This window comes from Corvus moneduloides, chromosome 7 (genome assembly GCF_009650955.1).
Source record: "Corvus moneduloides isolate bCorMon1 chromosome 7, bCorMon1.pri, whole genome shotgun sequence".
In the NCBI taxonomy this organism is placed as follows: domain Eukaryota; kingdom Metazoa; phylum Chordata; class Aves; order Passeriformes; family Corvidae; genus Corvus; species Corvus moneduloides.
In genome coordinates this window covers 27163743-27180551 of record NC_045482.1, presented here as the reverse complement: position 1 = coordinate 27180551, position 16809 = coordinate 27163743, and the positions used below count along the sequence as shown (strand labels likewise).

General features: G+C 35.2%; 1 protein-coding gene across 6 annotated transcripts in view; it reads right to left on the bottom strand.

Annotated features, from left to right (window-relative positions):
- Positions 1–16809, bottom strand: part of PTPN4 (protein tyrosine phosphatase non-receptor type 4) — a 111969-nt gene that overhangs the window by 49816 nt on the left and 45344 nt on the right. For 4 of the 6 annotated variants that reach the window (XR_004241116.1, XR_004241117.1, XR_004241114.1 and 1 more), the window contains exons 3-11: positions 15298–15405; positions 12410–12452; positions 12235–12313; positions 8533–8577; positions 8234–8286; positions 6048–6168; positions 4942–5029; positions 4142–4183; positions 3700–3788 (exon numbers count right to left, since the gene is read on the bottom strand). Coding sequence is in view for 2 of the 6 variants with exons in the window: in XM_032113778.1 (XP_031969669.1) it covers positions 3700–3788; positions 4142–4183; positions 4942–5029; positions 6048–6168; positions 8234–8286; positions 8533–8577; positions 12235–12313; positions 12410–12452; positions 15298–15405 (668 nt within the window). In the remaining 4 variants the exon portion in view is untranslated. The remainder of the gene's footprint in view (positions 1–3699; positions 3789–4141; positions 4184–4941; positions 5030–6047; positions 6169–8233; positions 8287–8532; positions 8578–12234; positions 12314–12409; positions 12453–15297; positions 15406–16809) is intronic. The other 2 variants (XR_004241115.1, XM_032113780.1) reach the window with 1 other exon arrangement.

The window sequence follows — 16809 nt, the reverse complement described above, 5'->3', positions numbered from 1 at the left end:
TTTATAAAAACATTTACTATCTTTTATTCTTTGGGTTTCCTCTTCTGCTAAAGAAATTACTGCCTTTGGTGGTTTACAAACTCAAAGAGAGTAAGAATAATACATACGGAGTTTTAATCTCATCTCATAATTTAGGCTCACAGAGTGAGGTCAGCTGACTTTTAAGACTGAAACCATTTGGAACAGACTCAAAGCTGTAACATTAGCCAATAAGGTCTAACTCAAATCAAAAGAGCTGCCATTCAAGTATAAAGAAATGACTCAGCAAAGCTTATTCTCAGCTATTTAAAAAAAAATACAGCAAATAAGAGAATACTCAATACTGCTAATACCCTGCTAGGCACTGAATGAGCATATCCATACTCAGCCCAAGGAAAAGGCATGTCTGCCTACGTTTCCTTTCTCTGACTGTTGGCAATGCTGCATATCCAAGGAGAAGCATAAGAACAGGCAGGCATCAGTATTAATTTCCTGGTATGATTTTCCCATCTACAGTCACCTCAGACATCCTAAATAATAAAATATATATTTTTAAACGAAGAGATATTTAAAAGTCCTAGTCTAAAATGCAGTACTCAAACACGTGGAAGGAGTCTCATGATACCAAGCCCTGGTTCTCACTAAGGGCTTTACCACCCTGACCCTTGGGAGGGTGATAAGGCAGGACTGGAGCAATCCAGCAAATTTCTTGAGCAAGACCTCTTTGGCACAGGTTCTGGACCAGTCACCCAGGGAAGATGCTCTTGGTAGCCCAAGTCACAAACAAGAAAGGATTGTCCAGATTTAGTAGCCAAAGACAAATTTGGCTCCAGCAACTGTGAGATGGCGAAGTTACAGATTTTAAAGTGGAGGGACGCAGCAGACTAAACCATTGGTTCATGAGAGGAAACTCCAGTTTGTTCATTGTTCTGGTGGGCAAAATCCCACAGAAGCTGCCTTTTGGTCACAGGAACAGAGGACAGACAGTCAGTCTTAAAGGACAATCTTCTCAATCTAGAACAATCCCAATGTGCTAGAAAACATGCCAGCATGAGAAGAGGCCAGCCAAGACAGAACTGCTGACGGGGCTCAAACACAAAAGGAAGTGTATAAGATATGTAAGCAGGATTAGATGACCAAGGAGGAACACTGTACTACCTAATCATTCAGGGATAAAACTAGGAAATCCACAGCACAGCTGCAGTTTCAACTGGCACTGGATGCAAAAGGCAACAAAGCTTTCCAGAGATACATCAACCACAAACAACAGGCAAAGGAAAGCACGTTTCCAACTGCTGAACAGGTGGTCTAGTAACAAAGGAAAGGCTGACATATTCCATGACTTCTCCTTTGGTCTTTAATCTCCTTGGATTCCCAGGTCTCTGTGCCTGGTAGCAAAGTCTAGGGAAAGGAGGAATTATCTACAGTACAGGAAGATCAAGTTAGGACACATGGGATAAAAGGCAGTGTCCTTTGTTTTCCCCTATTTCTAACTTGTCTTCCTCCTGTTTAATTTCTCCCCATGATCAAAAGGTTCAAAAAAAGCAATTCAGATATTATATCAAATTAAGAGGGAGAGGGCAAAGACATTTTACTTGATTGTTCTCTAAGCAATACAGTTAAATCTTTATTTCCTCCCACATATATATGCATGTCTAGCCTCTCACTCATCTCAAAACTCAGCTTCAGGAGTACTGAAACACGGGTATCCAGATATCCACTGTACCCATAAAGCACTGGGAAGACATTACACAGCTCCAGTTGTACAGGAGCAAGAATAAGTGGAAGCAAAAGGAAGAGGTAACAGTACAACTGGCACAGGAGCAACAGCATGATTATGGATAAAAAGAAAGGGTAATAGGTCTATTACTGAGCTATATTGTGGAAACTGGTATTTCAGATTATTACTCATAGCAAAAGAAAGCCTCTAACAGGGTGAAATGGGGAAGGGTGGCTCTTTTTTTTTCTTTGTAAAGACCAATTTTGGTGGTAACTATAGTCTTCACAGGAAGAAATTAATACCCCTCATGTCAGCTGATATGGTTGAATACAAGGAAGAACTGTTCCTTGAAGAACTGTAATTACACACATACAAAAAACCACACTAAGAATTTAGATCAGCATCCCTGGCATGCAAACAATATGAAGCAGAACTCACAGAAACCTCCAACTTCCATTAGGGATGTGTAGCTTAATTATGACTTAGATCGTACATACTCAGTAATTTACCAGTGTGCTTTACAGAACGTATTTCTACTACTGCTGTTTTCCCCAAAATAACAGCAGTAAAATCAGACTGAAATAAAACCTTCCTTATTATTATACCACTCAATTTATAAAGCAGCCTTAGCCCAGAAATGGCTCCAACATTTCAAAACTCTCACCACATGAAGGATATCTTTCCTAGAATGTGTCACTATTATAAAGGCAGGTCTGACTGACCAGTACAGTAGTTTCACGCTTATCATTGCAAGATCCTGTTTTAATTTACCCTATAATCATGAAGACTGGAAATTTACATGCTTTGTCTCAGACTTATTTTTCTTCAAATAACATATAAGTAAAATGTTCACTATGTTCAGTTGTACTGGCTGCAGATAACACTTTGATATAGCTTCGTTTTTTCTTTCTCTCTGAAAATCTACTAGAATTCAATCACACTGTTTCTCAGCTTGGTAAACCGCAAAATATATAACACCCTACAATGAACCTTGAGACTAAGCTTAGCACAGAACCAGAGTACCTCAGAAACTCACTGGGTTGCAGAAAAGATCAAGCACACATCAGCAGCAAACAAAAATGCAAAATCAGTAGCAAATGAACAGTTCTCATCATTTCTCTAGGACGAACAGCTTTTGTGCCTGGTGAACTAATGTCTGTTATGATAATCTCATATGACTGACTTCACCCACTCAGAATGCAGCTATAGCAACTCAGTGACACAAGTAGTAAGGCTGTCAAAGTGGATTCCAGGCAAAGGAAACCAAGGGAAGGTTACTTCTGCAGGAACTACAAAAGGCATCGGGGAAGGTGATACAGCTTCTGTAGAGCACCACAGAGCACTTCTAAAGAGCATTACAGAAGCCACAGTACAGAAAAGAATTTCTCTTTCTTTCCTGATCATATATAAGAATAAAGAGTAGGATCCCAGCTTAAGCAGTAGGATATTTAATGGGGATAAGTCCATCTTTACAGAACAACTTTAAAACTATTTCAGATAAAAGAAATAAATGACAGCATTTTCTGCACTAAATGCACTATCATAAAAATCATTATCTATGGATGAAGAGATTATAATATCCTGAATGCCCCACCTCAGCTATTCAGAAGTACCATAACTACATTAAATTTAAAATTACAATTAACTTACAGGTCACAAAACAGGTAAGAGAAGTCAATCTCCAGGTTAATATTTTTCAATTCAACTGTCTCTTTAAAGACTGTAAGCTAGACAATCACACTGGCCCAGGCTATACGGTTAATTAAATATTAAGTATGCTTACAAACTGAATTAAAATTCATTACCGTTTCATTAGAGTATCAAAGTTGTTTAACAGCACAGCATGCAGACCAGGACAAAACCCCACCAAAAAATTCCCCATAGCACAACATAAGATAAATAATTTCAACATGATATGATACAACTCAAGTTTCAGTCTTTCTCAGAGTGGTAAAAATATTTTGAAATAGCAAATAAAAACATTAAACAGCTGTCCTTACCACTGAAAGGTGTTAATTCGTACTCTGTTCTTAAAAATTAGTATTCCACCTGACATCACTCCAATCATTATTTCATTGTTACTCTGATCCTTTAAAAGAAAAGAGAAAATTACTTGGAAGAACAAAATAAATATCTCTTGAGACTTCATATGTATTCATTCTCATCTCCCTCTAAACACACAAATTAATGTGGAAGGCAATGTGTTTTAATAAGACAAATAAGAAATTAAATTATTCACTCATATTAAGGACAAACCCGAATGTTTGCTCTGAGTTCCTTATAAGTTACCACAAAAATTTAACTTCTCAAGTTAGATCGCCTGTCTTTCAACAACTTTGAAGAAATAAATACAAAAGTATTCTAGTTTATTAAGAACAGCAGCACTAATAGACTGGTTTGGCAATTGCTACACTAAAAGCAACCAGCAACTTCAATTCCTACCTGAAAGGAAATTGCAATCTCAGAACAGAGAGAGGACAGATTCTAAAACAAACAATATTGTAAGCACATTTAAATAGCACATTTTTCCTGAAATATCTTTGCACTCTAATCAAGCACATGCTATAGAACTCTCAATATGTGTGCAAAAGCAGTGGATACAAGTGAGCAGCTAAGTGGGGTACATTTCCAATCCTATTCCAACTTTCTCCAGCCTTAGGGTACAGGACAAGAATACTTAAAAACTAGGGATGTCAATTACTAAAAGTAATGTTATTTAGAGGCTTTGCAGAAATGGTAGCACTGTACTGACATGTTAAGATCATTTGAGTTAAGAACTTGAGCTACTTGCTTTACCAGGTAAAACTAACACTCTATCAAATTATAGTACCTGACATTCACAGTTCACTCTATATTTTCATGATTTATAATTTGGTTCTAGTAGGAACCAAATTAAATATTTTCAAAGCTGATAGATCCTTAAATATCAAATGCACATTCAACAAGCACATTTTTCTTATTCATCAGTAGCCAACTGAACTGGCATTCAAGCCAACAAAGCTCAACCTGACTGACACGCAGATAACTAAGCACAAATTTAAGTGAAGAAATACCCTCACTAGAGTGAAATAGTGGATATTCAATCGGTAAATCCCAGTTAGGCACCTAATAAGATAATATTTTTTTCTTTTTTTCTCTTGTTAGCAGAAGCCAGGAAGGCTCACTAAAAAGGAAAGTGTATTTTTCCATAAATCTCAGATGAATCCATCTTTACATTGCAACACCAGTTCATCCAGACTTACCCTTGCATAGTGCAATTCAACTCCATAAAGTTCTAAGGTACGTGCTGTATTGAGATAATTGAACTCTGCTTCTGCAGGAGACAACCCTCTGAAAGAAAGCAGCTAAATCAGAAATGTTCTAACACGACCTCCCACATCAGGCTCCCCAGTGAGTGCAGACAGAAAATCTGCATTCGTTTTACTACTTCTACCCCCACCCAAAAATTTTAACAGAAAAGAATGTTTCCACAAGAACCAAGTCTTGACAAGCGCCCACAACACATTTTATTTTAAAGCACTTTATCATTTAAATGTTTGTGGAGCCCTAGAATCTGGAAATTAGTTTTACAATCCTGTATTTGGCATTGGTAATTTAAATTACCATCAATTCATTTAAATGTCTTTACCCTAGCTAAGAGAATTTTCTAAGCCTTTATCTGAAATGTAACATAACATTCAGTAGTTTTGAAAGCAACAAACATGCCCCAATCAAGCAAATGTTTTACAAATACTGCTTATATTTTGTTAAATTTAGCTGTAACAAAAGGCACCTAAGTTCTAAAATACGAAGGAACCATCACTGGAAAGTACCACAATGTTACATACTGAAAAAAAAATATTTTCCATTGCTTCATTGCCTTTTCCTCTTTCAGAAAGGTCACAGACTTGCACACAGGAAAGAGCAGATATTGAAGAAAAGGACTTTGTTACTTCTAAAGTAACTCTTTTACTGGTGAGAGCATCATGAAAACAAAGCCCTTATGCTCAGAACATTCCCCCAAGACTGAAAGAAACTCTTAAAGAAAATATATCCAGCTAAGTTAATATCCTAGATAATACACACAAGTACTGTTTTCAGAGTACCTTTAACTTAACATGTTCATTATTTAACTAATTTAAATATGGATATTCTGTATAGACCATCAATGGTATACATTATACAGATAATCTCCAAAGAAATCACATTATCTTAAAAAAGCCAACCAAAACCAACCAACCAATCAAAAAACCCAACACCCCACCCACCCTGAAACCTTTAAGAAAAAATACTATTTTGTTTTATATAATAGCACAGCATCAGCAGTCAGGATTTGACAAAGTCAGTATCTTCTGATGTAAATCCTTACATGTGCTGCTGATGTAATTTTGCTATTTCTTTTTCAAAGTCTTGAGGCTGGCTAGGGATGAAAGAATATTCTGAGAGGTAGCCTGGCAAGTTTTCTGAATGGTTGTAGTCTCCCAGCTCGGCTAAAATATTAAAAAGAGAGGTTATTGTTTATCACTGATGTACTTGGCATTGTGCAATGCCCCCAAATTCACATGAGTCTGCTCCCACATAATTTATGATCTACAGCAAACAAAAAGAGAGAAGACATTTGAACTCCCCTTTTCCACTTTGAATAAACAGTCACATTCTCAGTGAACACCATGGAAATTATTTAGAGAGAGCTTTGATTATGCCCTTATGAAGGAAGCTTGTAATGTTTAATTTTTAATAGACAAATTAATCCATAAATGCTGTTATTACAGCTAGCACTAAGTAGGATATATATATATATATATATATATATGTAGGCTAGTATTCAATTCTTCTTTTATTATTTTACCTTTGCTTGTTTTCATGTGATTACACAATTTTATTCTTTTAAGACTACAACTGCTACTTCATCATGAAGATCTGCAAAAACCACCAACTCATTCTGCAGCAAGATACATTCAGAAGCATTAGAAAAATATTTTTTGCACATTCAGTTGTATGTACGGAAAGAAGTACACATACGTACATCTACATTGAAACTACTAAAAGTGTATTTACGTAATTTCTAACACTTTCCTAAAATTATAAGAAATAAATTACACTCACATTTGTCAGAAAAAAAACATATAAACAACATTTGCTAAAAATACAGTCTTTGATGCTTTTGTAAATACAGTAGAAAAAAATTCAGCTTTAAATATCTCCAATCCCTGTAACAGATCTACAGTGATAGATAAGAAACATAAAATGAAAAGTGGAAAGATAACAGTAACACATCATGATATGGGGTCCTGGGCAGGCCTAGTGACACTGACAAGACGGCTGAAGGCACTTACGGAGCAGGAGGATGAGGAAAGGAAGGGAGGGTAGGAAAAAGCTCTGAGTCACTTGCATCACCACAAACAAATCCTATTTTAAATAATTTAAAAACTAGAAAATTGGGCCAGATTTTAGAACAGAATGCATTCCTTGCTGAAATCCAAGGGTACAGGACTGAGATCTGTATCTGCTATTTACATATATTTATAAAGAATACAGGAAGTTTATTACTAGGCAGGTACAGAAAACATTAGATAGAGCTCTGTATGCTGAAGAACTTAATGGCAGAAGGATCTCATGGATAAATGTAAATACAATACACTGTGCATGCCCACCAATTCTACAATATTTAAAAAAAACCAACCCATAGTGCATTCTTAATACCCTAAAATGTTATCAAGTTTTCATAGTTCCTGTTACATTATCAAATACTTTATCTCTTCCAAGACAACTCCCTATGGCATGACAGCATTTGCAGTACATTTTTCAGGCAGCTGAAGTGTGGGAGTTTTGTTTAAGAGAAACAAGTCTATTGATCGACCTAGAAAAAGGTGACCACTTAACAAAACCATGCACAAAACATGACATTAACATTACTACATATTTTTAATGAAAATATTAGCATGGACACTATTTGTCTGATATGTACAAAGTATACAAAGTACTAATGTGGATGTAAGTATCTTTAACAGTAGAAAAACACATGATTATAGATGAATATATCAGGATTGCTTAATTCAAGTTAAGTTTATGAAGAAAAACTGAGTGAGGAAGAAAACTAAATCTCAGTTTTCAAGACTCATCTACTCACTGGCTTAAAATTGCCAAGATGGGTATTGAACTTTTTGGCCAGATATGACCAGAATTCCCTTTTCCACACTTATTTGGAGGTACACTGTATGGTATGTTAAAAATGTTTTAGTGTCTTAAGAAATACTTTTTAGTATCATTCTCAAGGCAAAAGCCACAACTCCACGCCTCAGAATACCCAGGAATAAAAGAGTATTGATTTGGGGTTTTCTAACAGCATGGCTTTAAGTATTTTTTCCATCTCCAATTCAGCAAAATATGCTGGGGGAGGACAACCAATCAATTTCCTTAATCATGAGAAAATTAGCACCATGCCCACAAACACCACAATATAATGCCATACAAAGTGCATTCTTTAGAAACTAATCAATAAGACCTTTTATATATTTCAGTACTAACAAGTACACAAACATTAATTATACTTACATTGAACAGCATAGGAAGCCAGAAGAGCAGCAGTATTGTAAGGACAGGGCAACCTGTTTTGTTTTTAAAATAAGAAATAAATAAAATTACGTATTTCATATGACATTTGGCTATTTTGAAAACCCTAGTCTTTTAGAGTCTATGGACAAATTTGACAGGTAATTATTATAAACACTTCAACTTGCACAGACAGTTATTTATTCTTTATATATTTTTATTTTTGCAGGCAAAATCTCTCATTATTAAGTTTTTCTTGACCAAATTTACATTTAATGTTTAATACAGAAAAAATGTCTTACCTTCCAGTAAGAATGTCCTGCTTAATTTGCAAAAAGTACTGGTACCTTATTTAGAAAAGCAAATAAAAAAACTATAATTAAAAATAAAATTATTACATAATTTTTCATCAATTTAATGCATTTTTCTTTCATTTAGTGCAAAACTAAAACTTGGCATTCTGCATGCTATTTCTTAAACTCTAATGGGAAATGAAACTCTGCTTGGTAAAATAATAATACAACTTTGTAAATTAAATTACTTACAGGCTATGAAGTCATACATTATATTTCATGAAAAGGCTACAAATTTCACATTCTTCCTGCTTTGTACAGCAACCACAAGTTGAAGTTTGCATCTGTATATGGAGGTACCCTCATAGGAATGATTTCTACTCCAGGTAGACAGAATTAATTTATTCTCACTGAGTGTTTGATACTACCGTGTTTTCATTTATCTTAATTATTCTTAGTATTTTGAAGTTACATTGTTATTACAAAAGTTGTGGACTCTATTATGTCAAACACCTCTCAATTAACTTCCCTTGAACTTCCACAAAGTTTTCTTTTAATTATGATGTGAAAAAAGCTTGTTTTAGAAATTAATCTAGTTTTTCCATGCACACTCTTTCAAGTCAGGAAGGAGATGGGTATAAGAAAAGGAATGGCCAAACACTTTAAAACAAACTATTTCCCACCAAACAGGGGCAGCAGAAACACCATGACTTAAAAACTCCAACAAGCCTGAAAGTACAAACAAATTTCCGTCTAAATTACTTCCTTTGTTTCTCCAACAAAACCCAAATATTCTGTTAACATATCAGAATGAGTCTTTTGTTCATTCCATTTAGTTCCTTCATATTGCACTCAGAGGTTTTAGAAAATTTCAACAAAGTATCACGTTTACATAAAGTGGCAAATCACACTAGAGACTGCAATGGGGTAACAAACAAGACTTACCAAGATGGCAGGATATTAGCAAAAGCTTAGATTTTCAGAAGAAAAATCCTTGCAACAGAGCATAAAAGCTGCTGTAGAATTTGTCTCTACTGCCTTTTTAATTTTTTAGTAATAGTTACACTGAGTGGCAAATTTAAACATCATTCCTGCTTTCTTATAAATTTATTTTGGCTTGGAACCTCCTACATTATTACTATAATAATAATAATCTGGTTTCCTTCTTGTAGTTCTGACTTAAAAGCTGGGCTATACCCATTAATTATAAACACCAACATTACTTACGAAAAGCATCTAATATTAAATACTTCCCAATAATAACTTAAATTACGACATTAAAGCCAAAAAATACCACTTTATTACACTTAACATGATTTCTCGTAACTGTGTGGTCTTCAAAAAGTGGATTAGCTATCACTTTAAAGGCTTCCATAAACATTTACAAATACACACACAGAAATCCAATAATTTACAAGCTATATAACAGTAGAAAGGTAAAACATTCCATGTTTGAAAGAAAATGAGGGAAAACATTTGTGAACTGACAAGCTAAAATTAGTCCCTGTGCTCAGCTACTACAAAACCATCAAAGATTCTTTAAGTGACCAGAAAGGCAAGAAGCTTAATTTAAAAGGTATTAACCTCAAGAAGTTAAAACTTAGACACGAACCAGGCTTTAGAGACTTCAAAATACTTCAAATACTTAAAATGCATATTGAAACAAGAAGATAGATAAAGCAAAATTTCTTTACCAATTAATAAATGCAATAAATTACAAGTTAAATTTATATATTAAATGGATATGCTTCACATGCTTTGCTTGAGCATCTCTTCACAAATGTACAGCTGCACCTCCATTTTATTTTTCTTTTTTTGGTATAAAGCTTTATTAGAAGTATTTCTTGGTAAAAAGGACATCTTGGTTAAGGGACACCAAGCAGAATTCACATTCTGTCCACTGTTTTCAGTGAACAGTGAGGTTAATGGCTCGTTAGCCAACCACCCCAGTTTGAACACTGAAGCCTCACATATTATTGAGCAAAACGGGAAATCAATAGAAGCTTTAGCAAAGCAGATCAGCAAAAGCCTGAACAACTGACTCCACTAAAACAACAAAGGCAGCACTGCATTGCCATGTTTTCATCTTGCTTATACAGCTGTAGCTAGGAAAGGGCAGGACAGAATTATTGCTAATGGAGTCAACGTCAATAAGCAATTCTTCCTGCCATGAGGAGAACTAATGAAGCTTCATTGCCTCCCAAGACAAGCTCCTGAAGCGAAGCTCTCCAACACACACTGAGCTCCTGCCGACCTCTCCTGACCTGGGGCATTCAAACCTGCCTCGCGCACGTGAATTCACAGAGGTCTAACAAGACCCGAGCTTGCACTGAACCTTTCCCTGACATCCATTCACACTGCTTCATGTGTCAAACCATTCCTCTGTTCTCATGGAATTTGTAAAAATGGAGCATTTTTGAATGCTGGAATTGTCAGAAGCTTGCACTTTCTTTTCTTTTTTTGAGGTGGGAATACTGATTATGTGAAAGGACCCATATTTGTGACATGGCATCCAAACTTCACTCCAAAAAAGCCCATGGATAACTCTCTCTTATAAGAATTTCAAATACAAATCAGTTTTCTCAGGGGCAACTAGGCCTATTAGCAAAAAAGGCAGAGCTGACCTAGATAAAGAAATCATACATTATTTCTCATTTAAAAGAAAGCTGCATTTATAGCTTTGTATTTAGAGAAGAGCACTTGAACAATTTTCTGCTTTATGGTTTACTTCACACTGATCAACATTTATCCTTTTTTTCACCTCCTCAGGAATATAACATATTTTACTTTAATTCAAATAACATGTTTTTCATTATTTTGATAGAGTAAATTGACAAATTTTCCTTGAGAAAATATTTCAGTAAAACAAAGTCTCATCCAAGATCTCTGGGACTCATTTTAGTGAATTCTGTCTGCATAGATATGTGCAAAATTTTGTCCAAAATATGACAAATCAAAGGAAATGATAAACAAATGTGGACTGAAATTTTCACAGTTTTGGTACTTAGGTTTCAAAAGCTATCCTCGATAATTTTTTTGAATGGGGCTGACCTGTTTTCAGAATGGCTGACATCCAAAAATTCCAATCTGTCAAATCATGCCATTTATCTAGAGGGCCAGAAGTAATTAAAAATATGGAAAATTTGAGGCATTTCTTCAGGGCCTAATTGCAATTCACAAGCCTCCTATTTTGATTCACACTGCGCATTTCCTTCAACAGATTTCCATACACTGCTATCAAAATAAGCTTCTGTGATTCAAACTAGCACTACAACCATAGAGAGATTAATTTCATTAATGCTAAGCAGAAAACTGGGGGGAAGGAGGGTGTAAAAAAAATGCAGAATGCTCAGCAATTTTTTAGTCACAAAGGAGAACACAAGTAAGGATAGAATTAAATTTGTACTTATTGGTAAATACTGGGATTAAATTTTTCCTCTGTTCTCTATTTTCCCTTTTTCTGTTTCTACTTGGTAGTATTTGCTTCACGTAGTTACTTCATTTTGTATATAAATTCGTAAATTTATTCACAGAGGCTTTTTGTTATATTTACTTGGTACAACTGCATAGTTCATATCTGTAATTATTAGAGAAAATTAGAAGCTTATACATACAACAAGAATGAGCTAAAAGAAAATTTCCATGTTATACCTTAAAGAAATAAATGATTGTTCTAGAAAAGTATTTTATTGACAAATCAGCCAGACCTACCTTGTATATTCTTCTTGGAGCTTGTTTGGGTCACTTACAAAAAACTTAACTCTGAAGTTCAGACTGTGAGGAGATCCTCCTATGGTCAAGAAAAGTTATTTCTAATTAATCAGGGCACCCTGAAAAAATAGCATAATAACAATAGATGAATTGACGAAATACATACATTACTCACTTTTTAATTGTTTCCTGATAGGTTTGTTTGGATCCAGCCACCTCTGGAAAGAGACAAATTATAACACCAACTTCAGAGAAACAAAGTGCAAATCATAGCCTTATACATCAAGAAACTGGTGCTTTTCTATTACTTTTTACTTGGTCTTTTACCAAAATGTCTCACTGGCATACACAGGCTTATTACTGATTCTGGAGACATCACCACTATCATCAATTGCTACTACTCTTCTTCCCCCAAGATTAAAATATGTTGTCCAGATACCTGTTTTACAGCAATAATTCTACTCTGAGTTGCTTCTTTGATTGTCACAGGAGCCTGAGAGAGGTCAGAACCCAATTATGCTGTGTTTAACAACCATCAGCTACTCTTTAAGAAGAACTACCTGTGGCAGCGAAGAGCTGTAAGCAGGCTCATTTACTCAACTGAGAAGTTAATTTAACTACTTCCAGTACTTCTGACTCTGGATTTTGCAGGTCTGGCACATCCAGGGAGTGGTCCCACTGGTTCACAGGTTCTCTACAAATTCTCAGCCTGAGTGTCAGCATTGGTACATCACTAACTGGGATCTTGGAAACCAGAGACTCAGCACTCAGCCTACTGGATTAAGGACTACAGAATAATTTCACTAAACAGTGCCACATCTTGAACATTTCTACAGGAGAACACTGCTTTGTACAGGCAGAACTTTATAAAAACCAATGTGGCAAATTTCAGATAAAAGTACGGCTGCCCGGAGAGTTCTGCAAGTTGTTTAAACCACTGCCCATCAGCAACCCAGCAGTCTCTGTAAATATCAACACAGTCCACCTAACTCCGAATTCCATCTTTGGTATCAATACTGTTCAGTTCCTCATGCTACCTTGCAAGGCAAGTCCACAAGCCTCAGGAAATGGTTATATGGGCACAGTTCCTATGGAGTGACAGACATCTAACCTTGTACAGTATGTGACTCCCTCACACTTACCGCAGAGCTTTTTATTTTTTCAGGTGAGGGAGGAGGAAGTAAACACACAGGTACCTGAGCTACCTGACACACACTATGGATCTAAAGCTAGCCCTGTGTCATTTTATTCGTGAGGAATAACAAATAATGATAGTTAGATCTATGTGCTGTATCTTTGCAGTAATTAACTCAAGAGGAAGTAAAGAGACAGTTTGATACAGCCTCAAAAGTGTGATTATCTAAGAAAAAAAAAGCTTCATACAGGATCAATTAACTTTTAAGACTAATGTAAAGGCTTAAAGAACACTCTAGCCAGAGATATATATGAACTTTATATAAGAATCTTTCAAAACATGTTGAAAGATACTTGATTTTTACTTTGATATTAATATTATTAAAAAAACCCAAGGCTTCTGCAATTCATGAGATCCACGTTTAAACACAATGCTGGAGGTTTCACACTCAATTAGCAGGATCCCCTTTTACCCATCATCTTTATCTTCTGCTGCATTAACTGTATCTTAGCAATACTCTGCTGTGTTATTTCACAAATAACTAGAATATTTGTTAATCCAGTATGGTTTCCTTGTCCAAATGAACCAAGTGTAAAAGTAAACGTATCAAAAACTGAAATTAAGTCAAACCCATACATTCTTCAAGCTTGCATGACTAATATTGGTAACATCTCGTTTTAGCTCTGACACACTGTTTTCATGGCAACTAGATACGTGCTGAAGACACAAAATATTGAGAAAAAAACCATACAAAAATCTTTAAAGTATGTGCTGGTATCAAATACTTAAGTCATTCTTTCAGACTAACCCTTAACCAGATCTTTCTATTACAGTGTTGTGTTCATATGCTTCCAGACAGATAAACTAAAAGAAAGAGAGCTTAGAGGTCTAGTCTACCCTTTGGAAAGCCAGATAAATTTCTGAGTGTCGAGTAAAATATTGAGTGATATTCAATTAAATACTTCTTGAACAAAGCTGAAAAATAATTCAGCCTTTTCTTCTGCTTGCGTATGTTTCTTCAGCCTGGAATAAAGTTTAGAATAAAAATACTACAGAGGCCAGCCCACCAATGTCTTACCAGAACTATCAACAAGTGAATGTGGCTGACTTTTGATACACAAGTTGGGAGGTTAAGTTTTGACCCCATCACTGTGCTGCACATATAATAAGAACTAGGTAAAGAACTATAAGGAGTAATACTTAGCTAAATTGCACTTTAAAACAAGTATTGACCATTTGATACCTATAAAAGAAAGTATCCAAGGAATGTTCTTTATGCAGTCATGATCTCCATAGTACCACTGTAACTAGTGCAGTAAATGTTACATTTGCATCTCTTTATTTCCACTGGTGATTTACAGAGTTTCAGTTGTGTAGAATTTCCTTTCAATTAAAGTCCATGAACTATTGCAAATACTCATTTTCAAGGGAGTCACTTCTTTGTTAAGGTGATGAGATGACTGCCCTTGTCAGATAGTGGACTATATGAAGCACTGTTAAAAGATCATCAGGTATCTGGGCGAGAAATGGAAACTCCATGCATGAAAATCTAAAATCCCCTTGCTATTCTGTAAATCCTAATGACAAAAACAAACAAACAAACAAACCACTGAACAAATTTAAAACATATTTACTATTTTTAACAATGATAATGCAATCTAGCAAACAGATACAATAAAACACGCAATATCCTTTTAAGGTATTACTTCATAAGCACAGAACTCAGTATTTTACTCCAAGCCTGTGACTATTAACATGTAGCTTTATCACAACTACAAGATGATACAGGCCCTCGCAAATGACACAGTTGGGGAAGATGGCACAATCTTGCAATGGTTTCTATTTACCTCTCTTTAAATAACACAGAAGACAGTGATGAACATGCTTATGATTTTTAAAACTGTACTTATAAAACAGAGTCAACTTACAGGGTTATCAGTAGATTCATCAGCCAACTGTAAACCAAAGTAATCTCTCTCTGTCAAATCGAGATGCTTGAAGACTACGTCCAATAGAACTTGGCCCTGATCATGTTTCTGCAGAGAACAAATACAGACCTTTTCTTTAATGAACAAATACATAACCGGACATACATATTTCAGGCAGGTAGAACACATAAAAATTCTTTCAGATGTGCTCTAGCAGCAGTATTTTAAATATCACAAAGTGTATCCCAGCAGCACTATTTTTAAATGAGCTTCATCTCTCTTCTTGAAACATATGTAAGGAAATCATTTTTCTTCTCTGTCATTTTCTGACAGTAAGAACTTCTCACTTCTCAGCTAGCTACATGATTATTTCTGAAAGCCTTTCATTAGCCAAATTTGATATTTAAAAGGAGTACTGAAAAACAGAAAAGAAAAAAAAGTTCAGGAATTAATAAAGAACTTGGTGCAAACAAGAATCTTGTTTGGGTCACTGAATTCAAATGTACAGGTCTGTACAAATTATTCTCCCTTATCTGAAAAATCTATTCCTGATTTTAAATGAACCAGCATATTGAAAATGTTTCCAAAGTTTAATGGCAGAGATAGCTGGAACAGCCAAATATCTAACCAAGACGTGTCATTTACATACGTTCTAAGATAGCACTTCACTCTAATGAATTAATTTAAATTAACTGAGTAACAGTAACACTTCTTTTCAGAGTCAAGTGAACAAACTTGATTTCTACTGCAGGGACAAATGTTACCCACAAAATGATACAAAAAGAAATCTGTAGTTTTTAGTACCTAGCAATTTTTTGCCTAACCTGAAAATACTGCCAACACAGTAATTGAAACGCTGAGTGTGTCAATACAACAGGACTCACTAAACACATTTGGTGAAATCTGAAGGGAATTTCCCAAAGAAGTTAAAGTGTCACAGCATCTTGAAATACAAAAGACAAGCAAAATTCTGCAAGAACTGTCAAACAAGAAGAAATATGAAAGAGATGATTGATACATTTTCCACTCAGATTTTCTACTTTTCTGTCACCAAGCAGAGAAGCTTCTAATAATCTTCTAGGTGCCAAGTATTATTGCTGCTGCTGTGGATTTGATACATCTTGCCTTGTTTACTGTAGGCAGTAAGATATTGTAGAGTTTTAAAACAAAAAATCCCTGCTGTTCTGCTCCCAGAGGACCTCACTTTGCATAGAGATTATATAACAATTTACCTTTACATCTGTTAAAATAGAAGTATGTAACTAAAAGATCAAGATAAGGTTGCAAGAATTTCATTAATATCCATATAAGAGAAAGATCTACAAATCTACCTCCAGACATTTGTTAACATCTAAGAGCATCCTATCAAAACTAACTTTTTTGTTCAGATGAAATCACACTGAAGTTGAATAAACTGTCAGAGGCAGTTACTTGGGCCTAAAAACTCCTAGAAGCACAATAATTTATTTCATAATAATTTAAAAAGTAGAGAAGAGTTATCCACAAATTATG